This window comes from Trematomus bernacchii, unplaced genomic scaffold (assembly GCF_902827165.1).
Source record: "Trematomus bernacchii unplaced genomic scaffold, fTreBer1.1, whole genome shotgun sequence".
Classification (NCBI taxonomy): domain Eukaryota; kingdom Metazoa; phylum Chordata; class Actinopteri; order Perciformes; family Nototheniidae; genus Trematomus; species Trematomus bernacchii.
The window spans coordinates 1,029,723-1,054,159 of record NW_022988050.1 but is presented as its reverse complement, the minus strand read 5'-3'; the positions used below and the strand labels follow the sequence as shown (position 1 = coordinate 1,054,159).

At 47.7% G+C, this 24,437-nt stretch overlaps 1 protein-coding gene and 2 non-coding genes across 3 annotated transcripts; 2 read left to right on the top strand and 1 right to left on the bottom strand.

The window, feature by feature from the left end:
• Window positions 1-16,895: 16,895 nt before the first annotated feature.
• On the top strand, window positions 16,896-20,168 carry LOC117473387 (5-hydroxytryptamine receptor 3A-like). The gene is made up of 8 exons (XM_034118959.1): window positions 16,896-16,900; window positions 17,323-17,492; window positions 17,781-17,944; window positions 19,010-19,220; window positions 19,341-19,488; window positions 19,571-19,709; window positions 19,932-20,025; window positions 20,110-20,168. The coding sequence occupies exons 1-8, from the start codon at window positions 16,896-16,898 to the stop codon at window positions 20,166-20,168; spliced, it is 990 nt and encodes a 329-aa protein (XP_033974850.1).
• A 2,790-nt stretch (window positions 20,169-22,958) lies between these two features.
• trnat-cgu lies at window positions 22,959-23,030 on the top strand. Its single transcript has one exon. It is a non-coding gene; the product is annotated as a tRNA-Thr (tRNA).
• A 493-nt stretch (window positions 23,031-23,523) lies between these two features.
• On the bottom strand, window positions 23,524-23,596 carry trnat-ugu. Its single transcript has one exon. It is a non-coding gene; the product is annotated as a tRNA-Thr (tRNA).
• Between the last annotated feature and the right edge of the window lie 841 nt (window positions 23,597-24,437).

Below are 24,437 nucleotides of genomic sequence, written 5' to 3'. Positions count from 1 at the left end.
TCATAAATGACTTTTCTGACTTTCTGTCCGGGATCATGGTGAAATATGATCGTGTTTTGATCTCCGGAGACTTCAATGTCCATGTGTGTTGCAAGTCCAAACCTCTGGTTAGGGACTTTTTAAATCTCCTTGATTCTTTTGGTCTCGTTCAGTCCGTGGCTGGCCCAACACACGAAAAAGGACACACTTTGGACTTAGTATTATCGTTTGGACTGTCTGTATCTGTGGATGAAATATGTGCAGCAACGCGTATCTCAGACCATTTACCAGTTCTGTTTACAACCTCCATCCCTTCCGCAGGAGTCGAATCACGTGCCCCTGCACGTCGTCTGCGTTCGATTAACCCCTTGACTGCCTCACAGTTCTCTGATGTTTTTAATGCTTCTCCGATCTGTAAATTAGATGTGAACTGTGCTTTTAATGCTGATGAGCTTATCTCCATGTTTGACTCGACATGCACACTAATACTGGATTCTGTTGCTCCTTTTACGCTTAGACGCACCAAAGTTCTATCAGAGCCGTGGCTCAATGACTGTACTCGTGCTCTCAGACGTGCTTGCAGGCGTGCAGAGAGAAAATGGAAAAAGGATAAACTCCATGTCTCCTTAGAAATCCTTCGTGCTTGCCTTTCTGACTACCAGACGGCAGTCAAAGCAGCCAAAACAGAGCACATTTCTCTGTTAATCTCCAAAAACAGCCATAAACCTCAGGTTCTTTTTAATGTCCTCAACTCTATCATTAATCCCTGTGATGTTTCTTCTATTGTCCCATCGACTACTCTCTGTGATAAGTTTCTTACATTTTTTATTGAAAAAGTATCTGCTCTTAGGCTAGCCCACACTAGTGCTACCCCAGATCCTGCTCCTTTTCTGTGCCCTGCTGTCCTCGACCACTTTGAGCCTGTATCCCTCTCTTCTCTCTCGGATGTAGTCAAGCACCTGCGGCCGACAAACTTTACCTCAGACAGCATTCCCTCTCGCCTTCTCAGAGATGTTTTTGATTCAGTTGGAGCAAGTATTTTATTACTTTTAAACACCTCTCTTAGCTCAGGATGTGTCCCAGCTGCCTTCAAACATGCCGTGGTTAAGCCACTACTTAAAAAGAAAAATCTTGACCTCTCCATTCTTGCAAATCTTAGGCCCATCTCCCAGCTACCTTTTTTATCAAAAGCCCTGGAGCGAGTAGTCTACGCCCAGCTGCAGTCTTTTTTAACCATGCATGGAATCCATGAAAAGTTTCAGTCTGGCTTCAAACCCATGCACAGCACTGCAACAGCCCTTTTAAGAGTTTTTAATGATCTGCTCCGAGCCGCCGACTCAGGTAGCCCAGCTGTCTTGGTGCTGTTAGACCTGACAGCTGCCTTTGACACTGTGGACCATAGCATCCTGTGGTCACGGCTTGAACAGTCCGCTGGCATCACAGGCTCTGCCCTTGCATGGTTCAGGTCCTACTTGACAGACCGTAGCTTCTCGGTACAGCTAGGTGCCTTCTCCTCTGCCAAAGCCCCTCTTACCTGTGGGGTTCCCCAAGGCTCGATTCTGGGCCCCATCCTTTTTCTACTGTACATATTGCCCCTAGGTTCAATTCTCACAAAACATAATATTCCCTTCCACTGCTACGCCGACGATGTACAGATATATCTGCCTCTCAAAGCAAATGTCAAACACTCACTACAGCAGTTGATGGACTGCTTAACAGAGATAAAATCCTGGCTGAGCAAAAACGTTCTCAACCTCAACGAGAGCAAGACTGAGGTCATCTTTTTTGGACCCCAACCTCCAGCCTCTCCGGTTGATATTCTGGGCTCTCTCAAAAAACACATCCTCCCCTCGGTCATGAACCTTGGAGTGACCTTCACTAGCACTTTTAAATTCGACAAGCAGGTCAGCACCGTAGTCAAATCCTGCTTTTTTTTAAATAAGACTATTGGCCAAAACCAAGTCGTATTTATCTTTTAATGACTTAGAAAGGGTTATTAACGCCTTTGTAACCTCAAGACTGGACTATTGCAACGCTCTGTATGTGGGTATGGACCAGGCCTCAATTAAACGCCTGCAGCTAGTCCAAAACGCAGCTGCACGTTTGCTGACTGGCCACAAAAAGCGTGACCACATCACCCCAATTCTGGCCTCACTACACTGGCTTCCAGTTCGGTTCAGAATTGATTTTAAAATCCTTTTATTTGTTTTTAAAGCACTAAATGGACTGGCTCCGGCCTATATAGCTGAACTCCTCCAGCGCTACACCCCAGCCAGAGCTTTAAGGTCTGCTGACCAGCTGCTGCTGGTAGTGCCCAAGACCAGGCTTAAAACCCGAGGGCACCGAGCCTTCGCAGCAGCTGGCCCTAGGCTCTGGAACACTCTGCCCCTCCATGTGAGGTCGGCCCAGACCCTAGGGGTTTTTAAATCTGCACTAAAAACACACTTCTTCTCTCTGGCCTTCTAGTTAGAGCGGAGCACGACTCCTGACTTTTCCTTGTGTTTTTTTTTATTTTTTATATATATCTGTTGTAATTTATTGTCTTTTATTGTGATTGTAGTAATGTGTTTTTATTACATGTACAGCACTTTGGCTCGACCAAAAATCGCTTTTAAATGTGCTTTATAAATAAAACTTGATTTGATTTTGATTTGATATTTAAAAATATTTTAGAATGCCTCACGAAATACTTTAATGTAAATTTAAATTTAAATGTGAAGGAATGTGTGTATAACTAAATACATCCGTCATAAACAATAGAGAGGCGAAGTCCCTCCATTTCCCGGGGGACCTCCATGGGACCTTATTTCGGAAAAAGTATGTATTGAAGTCAATGGCGAGAGAAAGATTATCTTTCGATTCCGTTTGAATTGTGCCACGAATTACACATATGATGTTTGTCAATTTAAAAGATAATTTTGCAAGTCAAAAAAATTCAAATGTGTCGTAAAACTGTGAAGTAACACATGTTTTTGTGTGAAACGCTCAATGAACTACATCTCTGGTCTCGCACACGTCACCAACACCAAGATGGCCGTCACGTTGGCACATTTCACCTCTTTCTTTCAGAATGAGGCAAAAAGTATTAAAAGAGGTGAAAATCACTACAAGTCTGTGCATGTTGAGAGCTGTACATACACAAAAGGGGAGTTAGTCGGTTCCGTAAGAGCCAGCATGCGGGACCGGCTTTACAAGGTTTCCGTGAGTAACACGAGTGTAATGTGTAACATTAATGACATCACTTACGCGACTCTGGGATTTGTAGTCTTTCTAGTTGCGTATTTTTCATAGTCTTATATTTCAACAGTTTTACGACAAACTGTGACTTTTTGACATGGAAATTATTTTTTAAGATTGACAAACATCATATGTGTAATTCGTGGCACAATTCAAACAGGATCGAAAGATAATCTTTCTCTCTCCATTGACTTCAATACATAATTTTTCCGAAATAAGATCCCATGGGGCGGAAGTAGAAGGGCGGGACTTCGCCTCTCTATACTGGAAACAGACGTAGGCAAGATCCTCAGCTCGGTGATTGGATGGTTTAGCCGCAATGCAATGTGAAATCCGAAAACATTTAAAAAAAAAAATAATACTTTATTCCGAGTGTGCTTGCTTTTCTCTTTGAAAGTCATCACATAACGGCATTGTAATACACGGTTCGGCTGCATTAAATATTGCATATCTGCCGTAGTTCGCTATTTATAGAGCCCTGATGAGAAGACTTCTAGACAAACAGGAAGAACTGCCGCTAAATATATCAGCAATTACACAACATCTTACATTTCTTTTCACACAATACGTCTCCTTGCAGTATCAATACTAATTCGGCTGACTTATATTTGATCCAATTGGTAGATAGGCTGTATTAACACCATAACGGTGCACAGCTGATAGAAAGAGACACCTAGTGGTTAAAGCACGTTATTGAATTTTATTATTTTTATTATTAGATATTAGATCGATATATATATATATAACTACGGTTCTAGTTGAAGAGTTTGTAAATTAACATGAACCCAAACTGTTGCCTGGCAACGCAATCGCACAACGTCACGTCCGTTAATTCCACACACATGGATTAACATCGATTTAATACATTAATGTAGCCTTTGTTTCTGCTAAAAGAGGTGTCGACCAGCTGGGGCAACAAGAAAATCGGCGAAATTGAGTGTGACTATTAAAAAATAAATCATTATTATATTAATATTGACAATAGCAACCGACCGTCATGGTAGAGCATTTGCTTGGCATTTCCGGGTATTTCTCTACTGGTTGGGCCATGTTAACAATACCGTGTAACTGTCACGTTTGAAGGGACGAAATCGTGACATCTTCACGTCTCTCAGCATGGTAAATCGTCACATGTTCACGTCTTGCCGTGATACCGGGTTGTACTTAATACACCCCATTAGGGTTTAATTAATATGTACATGGAATAATTAATACAATATTTACTGGTTACATAAACAAGGGAGAGACAAAGTTTCAAGGTTCAAGGTTAGTTTATTTGTATAGCACATTTTAAGATCACAATTCAAAGTGCTTCACATAGGCATTCAACACATAATAATTAAAAACAAAATAAATAAACAAACAAACAAACAAACACACAATCAAAAATAAACAAAAAAAATAAACTTCATAAAAGCGATAAAATACTGGCTGCAACTAAAAGTGCAATGATAAGGCACGGTTAACCTTGATTTAAAAGAACCCAGGGTTGGGGCGAACTTCAACATTTCAGGCAGTTTGTTCCAGGCTTGTGGTGCATAAAAACGAAAAGCTGCCTCTGCAAATGTAGTTCTGACTCTGGGGACGACGAGTAAACCCACTCCTGTTGATCTGAGAGCTCTGGCTGGCTCGTAACAGTTAAGCATCTCTGACATGTATTTTGGTCCCAATCCATTAATTGCTTTGTATGTTGAAAGTAGGATTTTGAAGTGTATCCTTTGTGTAATACGAAGCCAGTGCAGATTTTTGAGAACTGGGGTGATGTGGTCAATTCTCCTAGGTTTGGTGAGGACTCTGGCAGCAGCGTTCTGGATGAGTTGTAGTTGTTTTATTGATTTTTTACAGAGACCTGTGAAAACACTATTACAGTCTGCTAAAAACAAAGGCATGGACTAGTTGGTCGAGGTCGTGTTGAGTCATAAGTGTTTTCAGTCTGGCTATGTTTTTTGGGTGATAAAAAGCTGAATTTGTGATACCTTTGATGTGTTTTTTGAAATTTAAATCAGAGTCCATAACTACACCAAGGTTTCTGACATTGTCTGATGTTTTTAACAGTATTTTTTCTAATTGAGTTCTGATATTGGCCCGTTCTTTTTTGGCACCAAAAACGGGGATTACGTATTGTAACCCTAGTTATATAAGCACAGGCGGAGCCCTCTACTGGACTCTATGGGTACTACCTTATCCCACGTGCATTCTCCCTCTGAGACTTCTATAGACGTAGCCGGCCCAGGGCGGGCCTACCTGAATGCGCGCGCATCACACCGTATAAAAGGAGGCCTCGCCTCCTGACTATCATCCTATACCTCTCTTCAGCGAGCGGAATAGGACAGACAGTGCCCTGAGTAGAGGGCTCCGCCTGTGCTTATATAACTAGGGTTACAATACGTAACCCCCCGTTATATGTCTCACAGGCTCCGCCCTCTACTGGACTCTATGGGTACAGTGGGTGGAGCCCTGATGTATACGCGCACTGTCGTCCAACACCAATCCACCCTACTGCCCCTGACCGGCTTTTCTGGTCAGCAGCTGCTGCCCCACCCTCTCCTTTAACCCGGTTGTGACCGAGGAGAAATCTGGGCTGCGGCTGACAGAGCACACCCTGCTGCGCTTACCTCGCAGAAAGTGTGCTCAAAAAACAGTGCCGGGGGACCCCCCCCCCCGCCCATAGACGGATGGGGAGAGCCCCCTCGGCCCCGTATGGGCTTACTACGCACCTGCCTTCCTGAATCCCTAAGGATAACAGGGAGAGCGCCAGCGCCCATGCCTCACACTCAAGCACTGACCCCGTGCAGAGTGTGAGAGGACTAAAAATGTGGGGGGGCTGCCTCTCGGCAGGAGGGGGGCAGCCCCTCCGCCCCGTAACGGGCCAGCGCGCCCCTTGCCTATCCCGGGACCCTCAGAGGGCCCAGGAAAGGCGCATCACGTCCGGGGAGGGGGTCAGATGCCAACTGACCCACAACCCCCTCCCTACAAATCCTGTGTTGCCCCAGCAAGCACAGACGAGGAGAAAGAGCCAGACATGTCCAAGAGATAAAACCTTATAAAGGGGCCTGGCGTCGACCAAGACGCCGCGGTGCATATATCCTCCACACTGTTGAATAAGGCTGTTGACACAGCTACAGCCCGTGTGGAGTGCGCACAAATCCCCGTGGGGCAGGCTCTCCCTGCCTGTCCGTAGGCATGTGCAATGCACTCGCAGAGCCAGCCTGCCAGGCGTTTCTTGGACAGAGCTTTCCCGATCACCCCGCCCCCGAAGCACACGAACAACTGTTCGGTGCGTCTAAGGGCAGCCGTGGGCTCCACATAACATGCTAGCGCACGCACCGGGCAGAGGAGGTGCAGTTTAGCCTCCCTGGCCCCCCATGGGGGGGAGACTAAAACCCCCTATCTGAATAGCCCTCGACCTGAACGCACTCCTTAGGTCTTTAGGCACAAAGGAAGGGTTCGGTCTAAGTGTCGCGCCGCTCCGGTCACCCCAAACTAGTAAACAACTCGGGTGCACCGACAGAGCAGTTAACTCGGACACTCTTTTGGCTGACGTTAAGGCAAGAAGCAAAGCTGTTTTCCACGACAATGCTTTCAGAGGGGAGAGCTCCAGAGGCTCAATGGTCCCGAGGCCAGAGCCTCGAGCACTAGGGGCAGGTCCCACTGCGGGGTGGAGACGTGCACTACAGGGCGCAGTCTCCTAACCCCCTGTAAAAACTGTGACATCAGTGGTTGATTAAAGGCTGACCTGCCACCAAAATCCCTCATGACATGACGAAATGGCTGCTGCATACACTTTCACTGTGAAATGCGCCAGCCCTCTGTCCACCAGTAAGTGTAAGAAGGATAAAATAGAGCCCAACTCACAAGATAGGGTCTCTATTCCCCGCTCCTCACACCAATGCTGGAATCTCAGCCACTTTGGCCTGTAACAGGCTGTGGTGGATTCTGCTCTAGCTGCCTGGATAGACTGAATAACGCTGTCAGACAATCCACCCTGTCTCAGCCTGTCCCTCTCAGGAGCCAAGCCTGAAGAGGACGGCCCAGAGTGGGTAACGCCCCGATTGCACCTGCCCCTTGAGACATCGCCCCCCAGAACTGGGGGATCGCCCAGGGCTGGCCCACCTTCTTCTGTGTCATTTCTGAGTACCACGGAGCCCCGACGCGATTCGGTGCCACCAGAATGACTGCCAGACGTTCTCGCCTCACTCTCCCCAGGAGAGGGAGAATGAGACGCAGCGGTGGAAAGGCGTGTAGCGGCTTCCTTGGCCATGGCTCGTGTGCAAACGCATCCACCCCCAAGGGCGGGTCGTCGCTCAGGGCCATGGAGAACCACAGGGCACAGTGGCTGTTGCGCCGGCTGGCAAACAGGTCCACTTCTGCTCTCCCGAACTGGGCCCAGACCTGCTTCACCACCTCCGGGTGAAGCACTCGCCTGGCAGGGGGCCGCCCCTCGACATGAGGTCGGCCCCTCTGTTCTCCAGTCCCGGGACATGGAGGGCTCTCAGAGATAACACCACCTCTGAGGCCCATAACCACAGCTCCTCCGCTGTGGTCAACAAGGAGGCAGAGCGGACTCCGCCCTGCCTGTTGATATAAGCCACTGTGGTGCTGTTGTCGCTCCTGACCATTACATGTCTCCCCTGAATTAGGGGCATGAAATGCCGGAGGACTAACACTACTGCCCGTAGCTCTAGGAGGTTGCTGTGTCGAAACTCTGTCAGAGCCCCGCGCCCACCTATAGCCCTCTTCAGGCAGGTCCCTCCCCATCCTGTTCCGGACGCGTCCGTGAACACTGTGATGTAGGAGGTCACCCGTCCCAGTGGAGACCCCCTCCGGAGGTGGTCCGGAGACCCCCAAAACCGGAGGTTGCCCCCACTGAGGGGGGGGAGGGATGGTCACCAGCCGTCGTTTGTGCCTCCAAACGCAGGCTGGGGAACCACCTCTGCAGGCGGCGCATATGTAGTAACCGGCGGGACCACCATGTGAGCAGCCGCCATGAGACCCAGAGTCTGCATGACAGTTAAGCTGTCACTGTTGCCCCCTGTCGCAGCCTGTGCACCGCCCTGAGAAGGGGCGCACATCTGCTCTCTGACAGGGTGGCACGCAGCGCGTCTGCATCGAGCACCACACCCAAATACAACGCCTGTTGGCGAGGTATGGGGATGCTCTTTTTCCAATCAATCGCAAAACCTAATTTGGTTAGGTGTGTGATCAACTGTGCTGTGCAAAACATTGCCTGTTCCCGGGACCCAGCCATGACTATGAGGTCGTCTATGTAAAATAAAACTCTCATGCCGTGTGCGCGCAGCGGTTGAGGCACTGTGGCCACACATTTGCTGAATGTGCGTGGGGATAGGGAATAACCGAACGGCAGCCTGTTGTATTCGTAGGCTATTCCCTGGAAGGCAAAACGCAGATACCTTCTGTGCTCTGGAACAATTTCCACATGAAAGTATGCGTCTTTCAGGTCGATGGTGGTGAACCAATCGCCTGGCTGCACAAGCCCTAGTAACTGTTTCATAGTTAACATGCGGAATTTCCTGCTAGAAATATGACGATTCAGGCCCCGGAGATCTAGAATAGGTCTGAATTCCCCTGTTTTCTTGAGAACCAGGAAATACATGGAATAATGACCCCTCTCTCTGTGCTGAGGATGCACAACAGACACAGCCTGTTTCTGCACCAGAGCCTGAATCTCTGCTGAGAGGAAACCCATCTCCTCCTGGGAAGACAGATTTACCTCTCGCATGCCCATAAAAGGAGGTGGGATGCTGCAAAACTGGAGTTCTATAATGCAGTTTCCACTCAGAGAAAAAAACGCACCACGGCACGCTCCCGTGAGAGCGTGCGCTCCGCCATGATGCTGTTTTCTCTTAGAGAGAAAGAGGCATTAATCTGAGCTTCTTCTGTCCATGAACGCACCGCGGCCCGCTCTCGGGGGGGGGCCGTGCGTCGTCATAATGCTATTTTCCTCACTATGGAAAACAGCATTAACCGGAGTTTTTACAGGCGTAGTGTGTTTTACTAAGGCCCCTGAACGCACTGCCACGCGCCTCTTTACAAGTGCGGGCGTTGCTATAATGCAGCCCCTATCACTATAGTAAAGAGCATTATTTGGAGTCTTAGCTTCAGGCATAGAATGTTTTCTAACAGAAAAACGTCGGCCATAATGTCCGTGTACCCGCACCGCACTATAACAGTGCTGCCTGCACTTTTATCACTCTTATCTGCGTACTCCCACTAGCCTCCTCCCTAACGGGAGCTATAGCTGGGGCGGCGAGTGGGGAATTTGTACAGTCATCAACATGTGCAAGTGTATTGTGGAAACAAAGGACACTCAGACTTGGATACAGATCAACACCATCTTTATTTTAAAAGTTTTGACAGGGATCTGGGCATTAAATAGGCAGTTAACTCCACGAAGATGGAGCTCCCCACCTGGGTGCTCTGCTGTTGCGGAGCCTGCCTTGGTCGGGCAGCCCTTCCCCGTGACTGCCGGTATGCCGGAGCCGCGGGGTGGGCCGTAGAGGTGGAGGGCGCCGCCGCTACGGGACCCCCGTGCCGGCGCCTCTCCCTCCGCTTCACTGTCGCACTACGCTCCCTCCCCTGCATGGCAATGCGAGGGGGGCACGTAGCGGGGCCTGAGGAGGAGCCAGCGATAGCATGCGGCTAAGCTGGACTCTCTCCTCCTCTAGGCGGCTGAAGCGCTGGGGGACCGAGGAGACCGACCCAAAGAGCCCCTCCGTGGACACGGGGGCTCCGAGGAGATCTTCTCTGTCCTTCTTAGATAGGGCCGTGAGCCCTAGCCACACGTGACGAGACGCCACTGTGGCCAGGGAAATCATCCGCCCTGCTGCGGTGGCCACGCCATAAATCAGATTACTCATCTGACTAACAGCGTGGTCCGAATAATCGCTCTCGTCCTCAGACGGGAGGGCGGGGGCGTCTGCCTGAGGGTGATCAGGAAGACGCCAACACGCCAAGATTATCGGCCGCAGCCGCCATCTGCGTACCGAGCTTGAACAACTTATCCAGATATTCCAGGTGTCTCGGTCCCGGGGCAGCGGGGGCAGAGGACGTTTACCCTCCGCCCAACCAGCCGCGGAAGCAGATGGGCCGCCAGGCTCTCATCGAGGTGGGGGGCACACCTGGACATGTCGTGTCCGAGCGATCCACCACCTTAACGATACCCGCCATGGCGGCTATCGGGGCCTTCGTTTGAAATGGCTGCTGCCATGTCGCCTCCACACACCGCCATACCTCTGGCAGCTGGGGCGAAACGAAGGTCGGCTGCGCCGGACGCACCGGGCCGTAAATCTCAGGCGGTTTACAGGCCTCGGTGGCAGCGGTGGGGGGAGCGGTAAGCATACACGCTCCGCCGCCAGAGTCATCACCGCCGGGAAATCGATCCGCGCAGACCTGAGAGTTGGACCTCCGGTCAGCGAGGCATCCTCCTCGTCCCCCATCGGAAGAACCGGGACGACGTCACCTCGCTCCCCGAATCGCCTACGTCCACGACGTCGAGCTCCAGATCCACCGACTCCTCCTGCGGGGTAGCCCTCGCCAGGAAGTGCTGCCAACGATGCTCTTGTGTGAGCCGCGGGATCATCTGGCAGTCTGGGCATGTCAGCGTCGGGCCCATATTACCCACCGCGTGGTCAGGCCCCAAGGACGTGAAGCAGAAGGGTAATTAGATTCGGGCATTTCGGGCAGGTCCTACACTTTACTCTCTCTTTCTCAATCGTCTCGAAGCTCGTGGAATCACTTCCGCTGCTGAAGAGAAAAAGGATGATAGTCAGGAGGCGAGGCCTCCTTTTATACGGTGTGATGCGCGCACATTCACGTCTATACGTCTATAGAAGTCTCAGTGGGAGAATGCACGCGGGATAAGCATTCAAGATGGCGCCTGTGTCCCTCAGCTCTCTACCTTTAGCTATCCTGTTTTTGTTTTATGTTTGTCAGAATGTCTCTGCTCGATAGTCCAACCCAGTTTTCCAATCTGTCCAGTAAAATGTTGTGGTCAACTGTATCGAATACAGCACTGAGGTCCAGCAATATTAGGACTGATATTTTGCAATTGTCAGTGTTCAAGTAAATGTAATTTAGAACTTTAGTAAGGTGTTGTAACCTTTTGGGGGACTTATTAGGCTGCGACTGTTTTGAAATACTTAGTAACCTACAAGGTACTCGTATATTGTTTATATATACCAAGACAGAAAAAGTAGGAAAAACAATGCTGGGAATGAAATAAATAATGAAGCAGACTCCCTAAGTGACATGAGCCGGGTTACACATTTTTAAGACGTTGATATACTTTATATTGTTATACCTTGTACATTTCTATATTTAAAGAACGAGCGGTAAACTAGTGTCACAATCTCAATATCAGTGTTTCCTGCTTTATTTTGAAAAGTGATCACCCCCTGTGTTATGTCTGTTTTTACTTCCTGGCTCTGTGTCTTCCAGACTGTTTGGTTACCTGATTCTGTTCACATGGTGCCTTTGTGTTATTACTGCCCCGCCCAGCTGTGTCTTGTCCTTGTGATTAGTTCTTTGTTTATTTGAGTTCTGCTTTTCTGTTGGTGTTTGTCAGATCCTTGTTTGTTCATGGGCAGGGTTCTGTTTAGTTTGGTTTGCCTTAGCCGCGTTCACACCAAGTACTTTGCCGTACTTAGTGCCGGCACTTATTACCCCAGGGCTCTTAGTACAGATCGCGTTCACACCGGAATAAGTTCCCTGAGGGAAGATTACGCAAATGAGCCGCTTCTTCTTCTCTTTTTAATGGTGGATCGCAAACAGCTTTTGGTTGCATACCGCCACCTACTGTACACGAGTGTGTATCATGTCATCCCTCTAATAAACCATTAAATAAATAAATAAAACAAAACAAAACCAAAAAATCCATGATCTATTCTAACCTACTGTTAGACTCTTTTCCCTACCCCAGTTTCCCTCAAAAAGGTGAACAGTGCCTTTCTGGTAGCTCTTACTCCTTCTCCTTCCTGTTAAGGTTCGGCAAAATGTAGGACCCAAATGCAGATTAAAAGGGAAGCGGGTTTCAAAACAAAAGTGAGCTTTAATAAAAAAGCTGATGAACGTAAATAACATCGCATGAAACACATAGGTAACACGAGGAAGATACAATACCAAAAAACGACCGTGACCAACATGGAGGGAGACAGGAAAAACCAACAAGGCACACAGGGGAAGACAAGACTAAATACAGAGAGGGGTAATCACAAGACAAGACACAGCTGGGGTAAGGGAGGCAGAAACACAAGGGCAACAGGTGAACACAATCAGACAATCAGACACACCAGGGAAATTAACGACAGGAAGGCAAACACAGGAAGAAGGAACAGAGAAGACACAAGGAGGAAAACATTTCAAAACAAAGGTGGAAAATGAAAACGTAAATACAAAACCGTAACAGAACCCCCCCCTCAAGGGACGGATTCCAGACGTCCCAAGAAAACCCCAAAAACTCCAAAACCTCTAGAAGGGTGGGCGGAGGGGGCCTGGAGGAGGGACGCACAACCAGGACCAAAAAGGTGGGTGGAGGGGGTCCGGAGGACGGGCCCGGAAGTGGTCCCGGGCGGACGGCCCGGGGGCAAGGCAGAGTCCAAAAAGGGGCGAAGGCCACAGCGGGCGAACTCAGGGGCCCGGGCATGAGAGCGAAGGCAGTGGCTGGAAGAGTCAGGAGGCCGGGCTCGAGGGCGAAGACCACGGCTGGGGAACTCAAGGGGCCGGGTTCGAGGGCGAAGGCAGTGGCTGGAAGAGTCAGGGGGCCGGCTCAAGGGCGAAGACCACGGCTGGGGAACTCAGGAGGCCGGGCTCGAGGGCGAAGACCGCGGCACTCAGGGGGCCGGGCTCGAGGGCGAACAAGAAGGCGGCGACGGGACAGCTCCGGAGGACGGGCAGGAAGGCCATGACGGGACAGCTCCGGAGGACGGGCAGGAAGGCCATGACGGGACAGCTCCGGAGGTCGGGCAGGAAGGCGCCGACGGGACAGCCCCGGAGGCCGGGCAGGAAGGCGCCGACGGGACAACTCCGGAGGCCGGGCAGGAAGGCGCCGACGGGACAACTCCGGAGGACGGGCAGGACCCAGCATCGGCCGGACAGGAACCGGAGCCGACGGGACAGGCGGGACCCCGAACATGACATGGGCCGGTGCCAACGGGACCCCGGATGGAGCAAGGGCTGGTGTCGACTGGACCCCCAACGGAACAGGACACAGAGTTGGCAGGACCCCCGGTGGAACAGGTGTTGGCGGGACCTCCAACAGGACAGGACACAGAGTTGGCAGGACCCCCGGCGGGACAGGTGTCGGCGGGACCCCCAACAGAACAGAACATGGAGCTGGCAGGACCCCCGGCGGGACAGGTGTCGGCGGTACCCCCAACAGGACAGGATATGGTGTAGGCAGGAAATCTGGCGGAGCAGGTGTCGGCGGGACCCCCAACAGGACAGGATCTGGTGTTGGCAGGAAACCCGGCGGAGCAGTAGTCGGCGGGACCCCCAACGGGACAGGACATGGGGTTGGCAGGACCCACAGCGGAACAGGTGTCGGCAGGACCCCCAACGATACTGGACGTGGAGTTGGCAGGACCCTCAGCGGAACCCCCAACGGCACAGGACATAGGGTTGGCAAGACCCCCGGCAGAAGAGCAGTCGGCGGGACCCCCAATGGGACAGGACATGGAGTTGGCAAGACCCCCAGCAGGAGAGTAGTCGGCGGGACCCCCAATGGGACAGGACATGGAGTTGGCAAGACCCCCGGCAGGAGAGTAGTCGGCGGGACCTCCAACGGCACAGGACATAGGGTTGGCAGGACCCCCGGCAGAAGAGTAGTCGGCGGGACCTCCAACGGGACAGGACATAGGGTTGGCAAGACCCCCGGCAGAAGAGTAGTCGGCGGGACCTCCAACGGCACAGGACATAGGGTTGGCAGGACCCCCGGCAGAAGAGTAGTCGGCGGGACCTCCAACGGCACAGGACATAGGGTTGGCAGAACCCCCGGCAGAAGAGTAGTCGGCGGGACCTCCAACGGTACAGGACATGGGGTAGGCGTCGGCCGTAGAGCCAACAGGACACGGGGGGCTGGTGTCGGCCGGAGAGCCAACAGGAGACGAGGTGCTGTTGTCGGCCGGACCACCGACAGGACATGAGGGGCTGGAGTGGGCCGAACCACTGACAAAACACGGGGGCCTGGCGTCGGCCGGGGAGCCAGTACTGGAGCCGAAACTGGAGCCGGAACCATGGCTGCTGGGGCCGGAACTGGGTCCGGAACCATGGCTGCTGGGGCCAGAACTGGGGCTGGAACAATGGCTGCTGGGGCCAGATCTGGAGCTGGAACCACTGGAGCACGGGCTGGAATCTTGGTCTTGCGTCTCCTAGAGATTCTTTGGAGGATCTGTGGGCCTCCCAAGGCCTGGTCATACCCCAGGAAAGGGTTAGAGGCTTCGGACAAGTCCTCAGGACTACTTGTGAAAAGTTGTAGCCACTCAGGCAACATGCTCCTAATCCAGGGCTGGCGAGCAACCTCCTGACGTGCCTCCTTCAACGCAGCCTCTCTACCACGTCTAGAAGAGGCGCCATTCCAAGTATAACAAATGTACTCCAGAGAGTACCCAAGACATTCTGCCTGTAGAGCAAAACGATCCGAGTCTGCTGAGTCCAAAGCTGGTCGGTTCATTCTGTTAAGGTTCGGCAAAAAAGGTAGGACCCAAATGCAGATTAAAAGGGAAGCGGGTTTCAAAACAAAAGTGAGCTTTAATAAAAAAGCTGATGAACGTAAATAACATTGCATGAAACACATAGGTAACACGAGGAAGATACAATACCAAAAATGATCGTGACCAACATGGAGGGAGACAGGAAAAACCAACAATGAACCGACAAGGCACACAGGGGAAGACAAGACTAAATACAGAGAGGGGTAATCACAAAACAAGACACAGCTGGGGTAAGGGAGGCAGAAACACAAGGGCAACAGGTGAACACAATCAGACAATCAGACACACCAGGGAAACTAACGACAGGAAGGCAAACACAGGAAGAAGGAACAGAGAAGACACAAGGAGGAAAACATTTCAAAACAAAGGTGGAAAATGAAAACATAAATACAAAACCGTAACACTTCCAGAATACCAGCTACATTCCACTCCCTCTCTGCCTCTAAAACTTTATCCCTTAATTTTCCTCTTTCAACTCTATAGGTGACACAATGTAATAACATATGTTCCACATTTTCCCTAACTCCACAGCTCCCACACTTGTCACTGTCACTTTTCCCCATGACATACAGCGTACCATTCAATGCAGTGTGATTTAGTCTGAGCCTAGCTATCATGATTTCCTCCCTTCTATTTCTTTCTTTATAAATATTAATTGTAATTGTCTTTTGCACTTGATGATACTCTTTGCCTTTCTGGTCTTTCTCCCACCTTTTCTGCCAGATCTCCATCTCTTTCTTCTTAATTACGGCTTTTCCTTCTCCTTTTCCAAGTTTAACTGGTAATGTAATTTCCTTTTGTAGTGCACTTTTTGCTAATCTATCAGCACACTCGTTCCCTTTCACCCCCTCATGAGCAGGCACCCAGCAGAACTGCAGATCTATGCCGCTTCTGTGAAGTCTTAACAGGCTGTGATTGATTTCTATGAGTATGTCTTCTCTGGCAGTTGTTGTTGACTGTATGCTTTGTAAACTGGGTAATGAATCTGTGCATATCACCACCCTATCTGGTCTGACCTCTTCCACCCACGGTAATCCTATTACTACTGCCAGCATTTCTGCTGTGTACACTGAAAGTTGGTCTGACGCTCTTTTTGATATCGATATTTTAAATTCTGGGATATATATACCAATTCCGACACACTCTTCCTTGTTCTTAGAACCATCTGTGTATATTTTGAGGTAATTGTGATAATTACTCCTGAGGTACAAACTTGTTTTGAATCCTACTTCATTTATTTGCCACTCTCTTTTCTTTTCTACAATACTCACATCTATATGTACTATTGGAAAAAGCCATGGGGGTACACTACTGAATGCAAATGAGCCGCTGACGTCACTTCGTCTTCTTCTGCTTTGGGATTACTGGCAGGCCGCAAACCACTTACGGAAGTCCCTGGAGTTGGGGACTGGCGTAAATCGCCAGAACGCCGACACCTCGGGTCTGCCCCGCGAAAAGACTCCGGCCATGTCGTCCGGAGCACACCTCTCCTGAGCTAGGGGTACGGGGAGATCTCTGCAGGCGGCTGCCTTCCTTATGATCTCCGGCAGTTCCCCTAGGATGCCACCTATCGCCAGCAGCGCCGTGGTGACGGAGAAGGGGACCGCGTGTTCGGCCGCCAAGCTGGCACCCGCCTCCGACTCGGTCTCCTCCGTCCGGGGGAGAGGAGGGAGGGGAGAACCGAACGGTGAACCGTGGAGGGAGACAGGGTAGGAGTAGTCCGACTCCTGCCCGGCACTCGGCTCCAGGAACACGAGGCCCTCGTCCGCGGGCTCGTAAGCCTGGACGGGCCAATCGTCCTCCTCGGCCGCAGCAGCGAGAGCGTCCGCTCTTCGCTTCCTGTCGCCCGAGGGGAGACGGACACAGTGGGTACATGCTACCTGCTGGTCCAGAGCCGCGTACGCGTGCTCCGACCCCAGGCAGGATTCGCATACAGTGTGCTGGTCATAACTCATGATGTACCCCGAGCCACATGAGGGACAATCTCTGACACAATTGTTACTCATGTTTGAAAAATGAAGTGTCTCTCGTGCTTCAGTAACGGGGTGCTGAAGAAAAGAGGGAGCAGATTGTCGGGCCTCCTTCCTATTTATACCGGAAATGAGCCCGAGGGTGGGGCCCACCTCGCTGGTGGGCGTGGACTACAAGTGTTTCAGTGCTGCGCGGGTGCGCAGGGGATTACCCAATAGCGATAGCCTTAGAGGGCGAAGCCTATACGAAATAGAACCTACATTAATCCTGTATGTGGGTCCGCCCTGCTCTGCTCTCCTGCATGATAACTAGAGTAAACTAAAGAGTTTAACAATAAACAGTATCATTGTTAATATAGATTTATGTTAAATGGTTAATATGTATGTTTCCTGTATCTATTTTCCTACAGGAGGGAGAAGGACAAGGATCATCAAACTCCTAATGTCTACCTTAACTCTGATGGTTACGTTGAAGATGAGAATTACCTTAAGGTGGTCAGCACATGCAAGATGCAAGTTTACAAATTTCCCTTCGATATTCAGAACTGCAACTTGTCTTTCAGGTCAATTCTATACAATGGTGAGCATGCAAGTTAGGCATTAATCTAAAGTATGTGTGTGTGTGTGTGTGTGTGTGTGTGTGTGTGTGTGTGTGTGTGTGTGTGTGTGTGTGTGTGTGTGTGTGTGTGTGTGTGTGTGTGTGTGTGTGTGTGTGTGTGTGTGTGTGTGTGCATGCGTGCGTGCGTGCGTGCGTGCGTGCGTGCGTGCGTGCGTGCGTGCGTGCGTGCGTGCGTGCGTGCGTGTGTGTGTCCACATGCATTACTTCTTTGTTGACCGGATAAGAAAACCTATATTATTTTCACTTCAGATGAGGGCATTACGTTTGAAGGCCAGTTCAACAATTCATATTTGCTAAAGTGGACTTATGAAGCTATGGGGACCCAGTACGAGTGGCTGTTCCTCAACTTGACAGTCAACACATCAAATCACACCACCCTTGCAGGATATACTCAAAGCAGGATTGTTTATACTGTAAGTATTGAGGACATTTTACTGTCAATATGTGTTTCTTCTGGCAAATATTTGCATGTAGATTTCTGAAGTTCCACTTGCTGCTTTTGCATTTAACCTGCAATATAAAAAGCAGAGTTAAACACTCTGGCACATTTATAATATGATGGAAATGTGTGACTGCCAGTTTAGAGGACAGTTTAGTTTAGTTTAGTTATTTATTCTACTTAAACCACCATCTACAGCTTTTCTTTTTTGGACAATGGGTGTAAACGGAAACAATTAGTCAAACTGTTTCTTATTGTTGGGGAAATATGTATACCTTTGACCCAGCTTCTCAGTTTGTACTGCCCTCACTGAGCACAGGCCTACAAACTTGGGCTGCTGTGCTCTCAGTGTTTTGTCTCCCTGTTCCTGCCTGTTGGCGTCAGCTGATAAGAGGTGCTATAGTGCTTTGCCTGCTTTATCTTGTAATGCACAATGTTGATTATTCTCTCAGAGCTATAGACAGGGGTCTGGGGTAGAGATCTTCAGAATTGGATTGGCAACCGCTGTGTCAACTCGTGGCACAGCACCTGTCTTGTGAATTCTCCGGCTGAAGCTCCAAATAAACCATCAGTGTTTGCCATCAAAGTTCCAGCTCTCCCCCTGTCTCTCTGAGTTTCGTCTCCATTGCTTCAGAAGTTTCCATCACACTTATGAACACATACATTAGTAATGGAGCAACATTACAATTAATTTGTTTCTGAACACCTTGGCAATTTAAGTTCAATATTCACTACTATTCTTAGTTCTGTTTTCGGTCTCTACCATCTCCTTAGGGGAATATGTGTCTCCTTAGCTGCTAAATGCATGACTAAATTCTCCAGACGTTTGTTGCAGCAGTGTGTTTATCAATCCATTACCAAAATATAATATAATGTAAAACACACAAAGCAGCTCTACTGATGAATTCATTGTCTAAATAGTTTTGATTTTTACAATGTAAATGTCTAATAAAGGTATTCTGATTCTGATTTGACATAATTTGCTTTAAAAAAAGGTATTTGAGTATCATGAACCAACTGACCATTAGAAGTTTCACAGATCACGATGAGGAGGCGTTCTGCCCTTTACATCGCCAACTTCTTAGTGCCCATCCTGTTCTTCTTCTGTCTGGACTTGGCCTCCTTCCTGATCTCAGACAGCGGGGGCGAGAAGCTCAGCTTCAAGGTCACTGTGCTGCTCGCTGTCACTGTGATGCAGCTTATTCTCAACGAGATTCTGCCTTCCTCTTCAGACAGGTTACCGCTTATGGGTAAAGCAGCACAGTTATTATTTAATTTCACTGTCATCTCCTTTAAGCAGAAACATCACATGAACTGACTTAGTTTCTTGTCATTGGTGTCACTTTCATGACGTTGCCTTTTCTCTTCAGCGGTCTTCTGCATTGGGATATTTGGTTTGATGATGATCAGCCTTCTGGAGACGATTTTGGTGATGTATCTGATTGATAGAGACTCTGCATCTGAAGAAAACCAGGCAGATAAAGGCCTGAGTAAGGACTGTGGAGACAAACAGGGCAACTAGGATGGACACTTTATTTATATTATTTGAATACACAAAGAAAAATGTACGACTAATAATCCATCTTCTGAACATGCTGTTGTCGTGTGTCAACAATTTCCTTTCAGATGTGAAGAAATGGACTCACTGTGCTTGTGTGTGTAATGTGTCTGATGAACCGCCATCTGAACTGCTGTCGGTGGGCCAAGAGGTGAGAATTGGGTTTCTCTGTAAAGGGAATGTGTGCCTAAATTAAAAAAACTAAACTAAAATATATACTAGTGAAGTATAAAACAGTTTAGGGTTACTCACAGTTTCAGAGGTTTGTTTGTGGGAAGAGATGTTACCGTTGGATTCTTTGAGCACAATGGACACAAAACAAGAATGTTAAAGGCTGAACGGTTTTCAATTTTTAATGGTTCATAATCTTGTTAATGATCAATCCACCAAAAAACGTCTGCAGGACAAAAGAAGCCAACTGATGGAGGAGTCCGATTCCCTGGAGAAGCTCCCAGATGAGCTGAGTGAGGCGGTGAAAGCACTCTCTCTGCTCCTCAGTAGGAAGGAAGAAAGGAAGCCCGACTACTGGACCAGAGTGGCTAAAAAATTTGACATAATTTTCTTTTTTGTCTATGTCACAGTGTCTGCTCTGTTTTTGGTTGTCATCTTTTCATTATGGATCCATGCAAAAGACGAGTAGTGGCAAACAATTGGGGTCTATTCAAAAACATGTTTGTTTTACTAAACTGACTTGTATCTTTGCAAGTTTGTCACCAGAGAGAATTGATTATACATTCTTCTACTGAAGGCGGCAAATGTCTGTGGAATAAACTTGCAAAACTAAGATTAAATGTATTTCGGGCAAGCTAGATTAAGTCTGTCACAAATTCAAAAGCCAAACATATCCACAGGGAAACAGTAGACTACACTAACTATTGCTTCAAACTGCGACTCCACCAAGTGCAAGCAGTGATGCACAGGTCAGGGCCAGATCCAGAATTTCTCAATCGCTTACCCTAACCCTAACACTAACCCTTTCGATCATCTAAACTTTATATTGATCATAGCAACACATTTTGACAAACTTTAAAACCTGTCTCAAGGCTGACTTGATTAGGACATTGCTTCAATTAACATGTTATTTAACGCATCTGTAGTCAGTTTCACATCTGTAGTTTAAGTTGGTTGGTCGGAACCAACGTTTTAAACATAACTCATTGTTATTTTTAAGAGGGGGTCGAGGGTTCAACTGACTTGTTAGGAATCAATACATGAACCCACAGGGGGAAATCATTAATCAAAAGTTATTTCTGATTAATGACAGCAAGTTATTCTATGCTCAATAGAAGTATTGTAAATGTAATGGCATGTTCTCTTAATTGTTGAACATTAAGAGGCTTTCCAATTCTGCAAGTGAGTGTTTCTTGTCTGTAGATCTTGTGAGAACTGCGTGCGCTCCCTCTACCTGTGCTGTCCCTTTCCTGTCAACTATGTGCCCTTATATACAACCTTCTGCATCTAATCACCAGCCCTAAGTGTCTAGAATAATACTGCATGATATATCTATCATAATAATATGACATGCCAACAATTAACATAAATATCTCCTACAGTAAAGTTATAGTAATATATGACTTTATATTATATATTGAAAACTGTGAGTGTTGCTTCTTTGTGGAAATGCTATGGAAACACTATTATTGATTTTCCCACCATACTAAACAAGTATACTTTTATTAAGGCTTTACGTAAGTATTTTCTTCTATAGTTCAAGTCATTTGAGCTTGTTGTGGTTTAAAAAAAAATGATATCTGCATGGGAATTTTAGTACATAATGTATTTACATTAAATATTAATCCTGCCATCTTGTTCTGAAGCATGTTAGACTTCATACTAATCAAATAAAAAATACAAACAAAATGTTTTTTATCTATTTGTGTATGTGTTTATTCTTTGTTTGTTAGTGTGTTTGGTTGTGTGTGTCCTGCAGTTGTCAGGGTTGGGGAAAAATAGGACACACAAGTGCAGTTAAAAAAGACAAAACAAGAAGGAACAAAAAGTGAGCTTTATTTCCCAAAGCCGAAGACAGGAAAAACAAGAAACTAATTAACATAAACAAAAACCGGGGAGCACGACAGACAGGAACAAAGTTACAGACGGGAACAGGCAGGTGACATGGACAAGCATAGACGAGCATGGAACATGGAAATGAAGAGACGAACCGGTAACGTGGACTAGGAGAAAAGACACAACGATCAGACAAGGAGCACAGGGGAAGACAAGACTAAATATACAGAAGGGTAATCACAGGACAAGACACAGCTGGGCAGGGGAGGCAGAAACACAAGGGCAACAGGTGAACAAAATGAGACAATCAGACACAGGAGGGAAACTTAGGCCCAAACCGCCCCCTACACCCTACCCCTAACTACCCCTCCGTTTGCGCGTTCGCGCGGAGGGTCCGCCACATTAAGTGCTGTTCCAAACCAACGAGTGTGGAGCGGTGTGGAGGGGGAGTGGGCTATCAAGCCCCCAAACAGCGAGTCTGCATCGGTGCTGACTGGAGACCGGTCTCTACCTGACCGGTCTCAAGGCTGTGTGTGTCCGTCAGGAAACACGCTGTTTACAAACAGTTCCAGCAACATCCACTGATAAACTGCGATGTTTAACAACCTCATGATAACCTCATATTTTTTTAACTTGGGATCATACCTGTGTTTAGTCTAGAAAAAGGTAAATGTGTGCATTTTATTATAAAGTTGTGTATATTTACAGACTGTTGCAAAAACTAAGAAGCTTATAAAAATCAGGTTTAAAACTAAAAGAGCTTTACAAAAAAGTAACACAATTAAAGATGTTTGGAGTTTTATTTTAGTTATTAATTGTTTGTCTCAGAGATGCTGATTTGAAACCGTTGTTACATACAGTTACGGCATTTCCTGTTTCTGCCGGAGAGAGGGGACTTTGTCCCAAAGCTTGCCCCTGTATTTACATTACATTACATGTTATTTGTTAGACGCTTTTATCCAAAGCGACTTACATACATTCAGTACTGTGGACAATCCCCACAGGAGCAATTTGGGGTAGTGTCTAGCCCAGTGACACAACGACATGCTGACTGCAGTGGGACTCGAACTTGCTATCCCCTGATTCCAAGTCCATCATACTATCCACTGAGCTACAGCCTCCATTTACTCCCTCCATCTGACAGGAGGGAGCCTCATTGAGCTGTGAGTGTCACTCCACAGAGTTCACTCCGTCACGGCGGGGGAGTGTGTAGGGGTAGGGTGTAGGGCGTGGTTTGGGATTGGGCCTATATTAGGGCATTCCCCATCTAATACTTGACCGTGACAGGATGCAACATTACAGCTCAACATATTGTTATTTTTGGACTTTATGATTAAAATATTTAACAGCCTGAAAGAACATTTGTAGAGATAAAGAGAAACAATGGAAGTTACAGAGTAAGGAGGTAGTAATTGCACAAAAAGGTGCTGTGGCTTAGTGGTAAAGGGCCTGTCTCGTAAACAGGAGATCCTGGGTTCAAATCCCAGCAGTACCTCTTTGATACCAAGATTATCTCTACATTACTGAATGCAATTTACAAGACTAACCAAAAACAGTACATTTCACATCCCACCACAGTCCACCTAATCACATCCAATAAGGAGCAGGTTAAAGTGGCCTCTTCATTATTCTTTCAAACAAGGTTTATATTCAGAGTTACTCACCCAAACTCATTGTGAGGATCTATAGGGTTTAGCAAAAAAACTGTTGCAAATCTGAATGTTTTTGACTGCGCCTTTTTGTACAATTACTACCTCCTTACTTTGTAACTTCCATTGTTTATTTTTATCTCTACAAAGGTTCTTTCAGGCTGTTAAACATTTTATTCATAAAGTCCCAAAATAACAATATGTTGAGCTGTAATGTTGCATCCTGTCACGGTCAAGTATTAGATGGAGAATGCCCTAGTTTTACGCCCAAACTAAACCAAACCCTTATTTCAGAGGTGGATAACACACTTAATGCAAGAGATATTGTCTGTAACAAAGAGGCGCTGCTGGGATTTGGACCCAGGATCTCCTGTTTACAAGACAGGTGCTTTGACCGCTAAGCTACAGCACCTCTCAATAGTATTCTTTTTATTTTCTCTCCTGAATTTATTTAGTATAACCAAAGTAAACCAAACCAACCATGTGACTGAATCATTGAGCACCGAAAACTGATTCCGTCTACAAAACTCCTGTAATATCCTTTGAATGCAGGTTAAAACTTGTCTGCTCCAGGTGAGGCTTGAACTCACAACCTCGGCATCACTCTGCAGGTTACTGTCTTATAAGTACCGCGCGCTGACCGATTGGTCAGCGCGCGGTACTTATAAGACAGTAACCTGGTGCAATCGCACCACTGGAGCACAAAATGTCAATAATATCAAAAACAATAGCCATTACTCTTGAATTTTCTAAATGTATCTGTTCTTATAACCAAACACTCTCCTATGCTCTAGAGCAGGAATGGGCAAATGGCGGTCCGGGGGCCGCATGTGGCCCCCACCTCCTCTTTTTGCGGCCCTCAGATCAATTTAGAAACAACGTAATTAATAAAAAAAAGTAAAACATTTTTCTTTTACTTGTAGTACTGATACCGTCCACTAGACTCCTAGTTACGTCGCGAGCTGCGTACACGATGTCATCTTAATGTTTAATCTTAATGCACACGCATTTTCCCTGCTTTCCAATAGTTTAAAGGCCCCATGTCATGGCCATTTCCACTGATCATAATTCCATTGTTGAGGTCTACTAGAAAAGATTTATATTGTGCAATTTTCCAAACTCACATTGGTTTCTCATACAGCATCTCTGTAAACTACGTGTATTCACTGAATTTCACTCTCTGCCTTTAATTGCTCGTTGTAGCTCCAATAGCTCCAGCCCCCACCCTCCCTGTGAGCACAGTGTGCTCTGAT

Coding starts and splice junctions, on each gene's coding strand:
- LOC117473387 (XM_034118959.1), top strand. Junction 17,493..17,780: donor CAGGTCAATTCTATACAATG/GTGAGCATGCAA, acceptor TTTTCACTTCAG/ATGAGGGCATTACGTTTGAA. Junction 19,710..19,931: donor GGTTTCTCTGTAAAGGGAAT/GTGTGCCTAAAT, acceptor AAACGTCTGCAG/GACAAAAGAAGCCAACTGAT.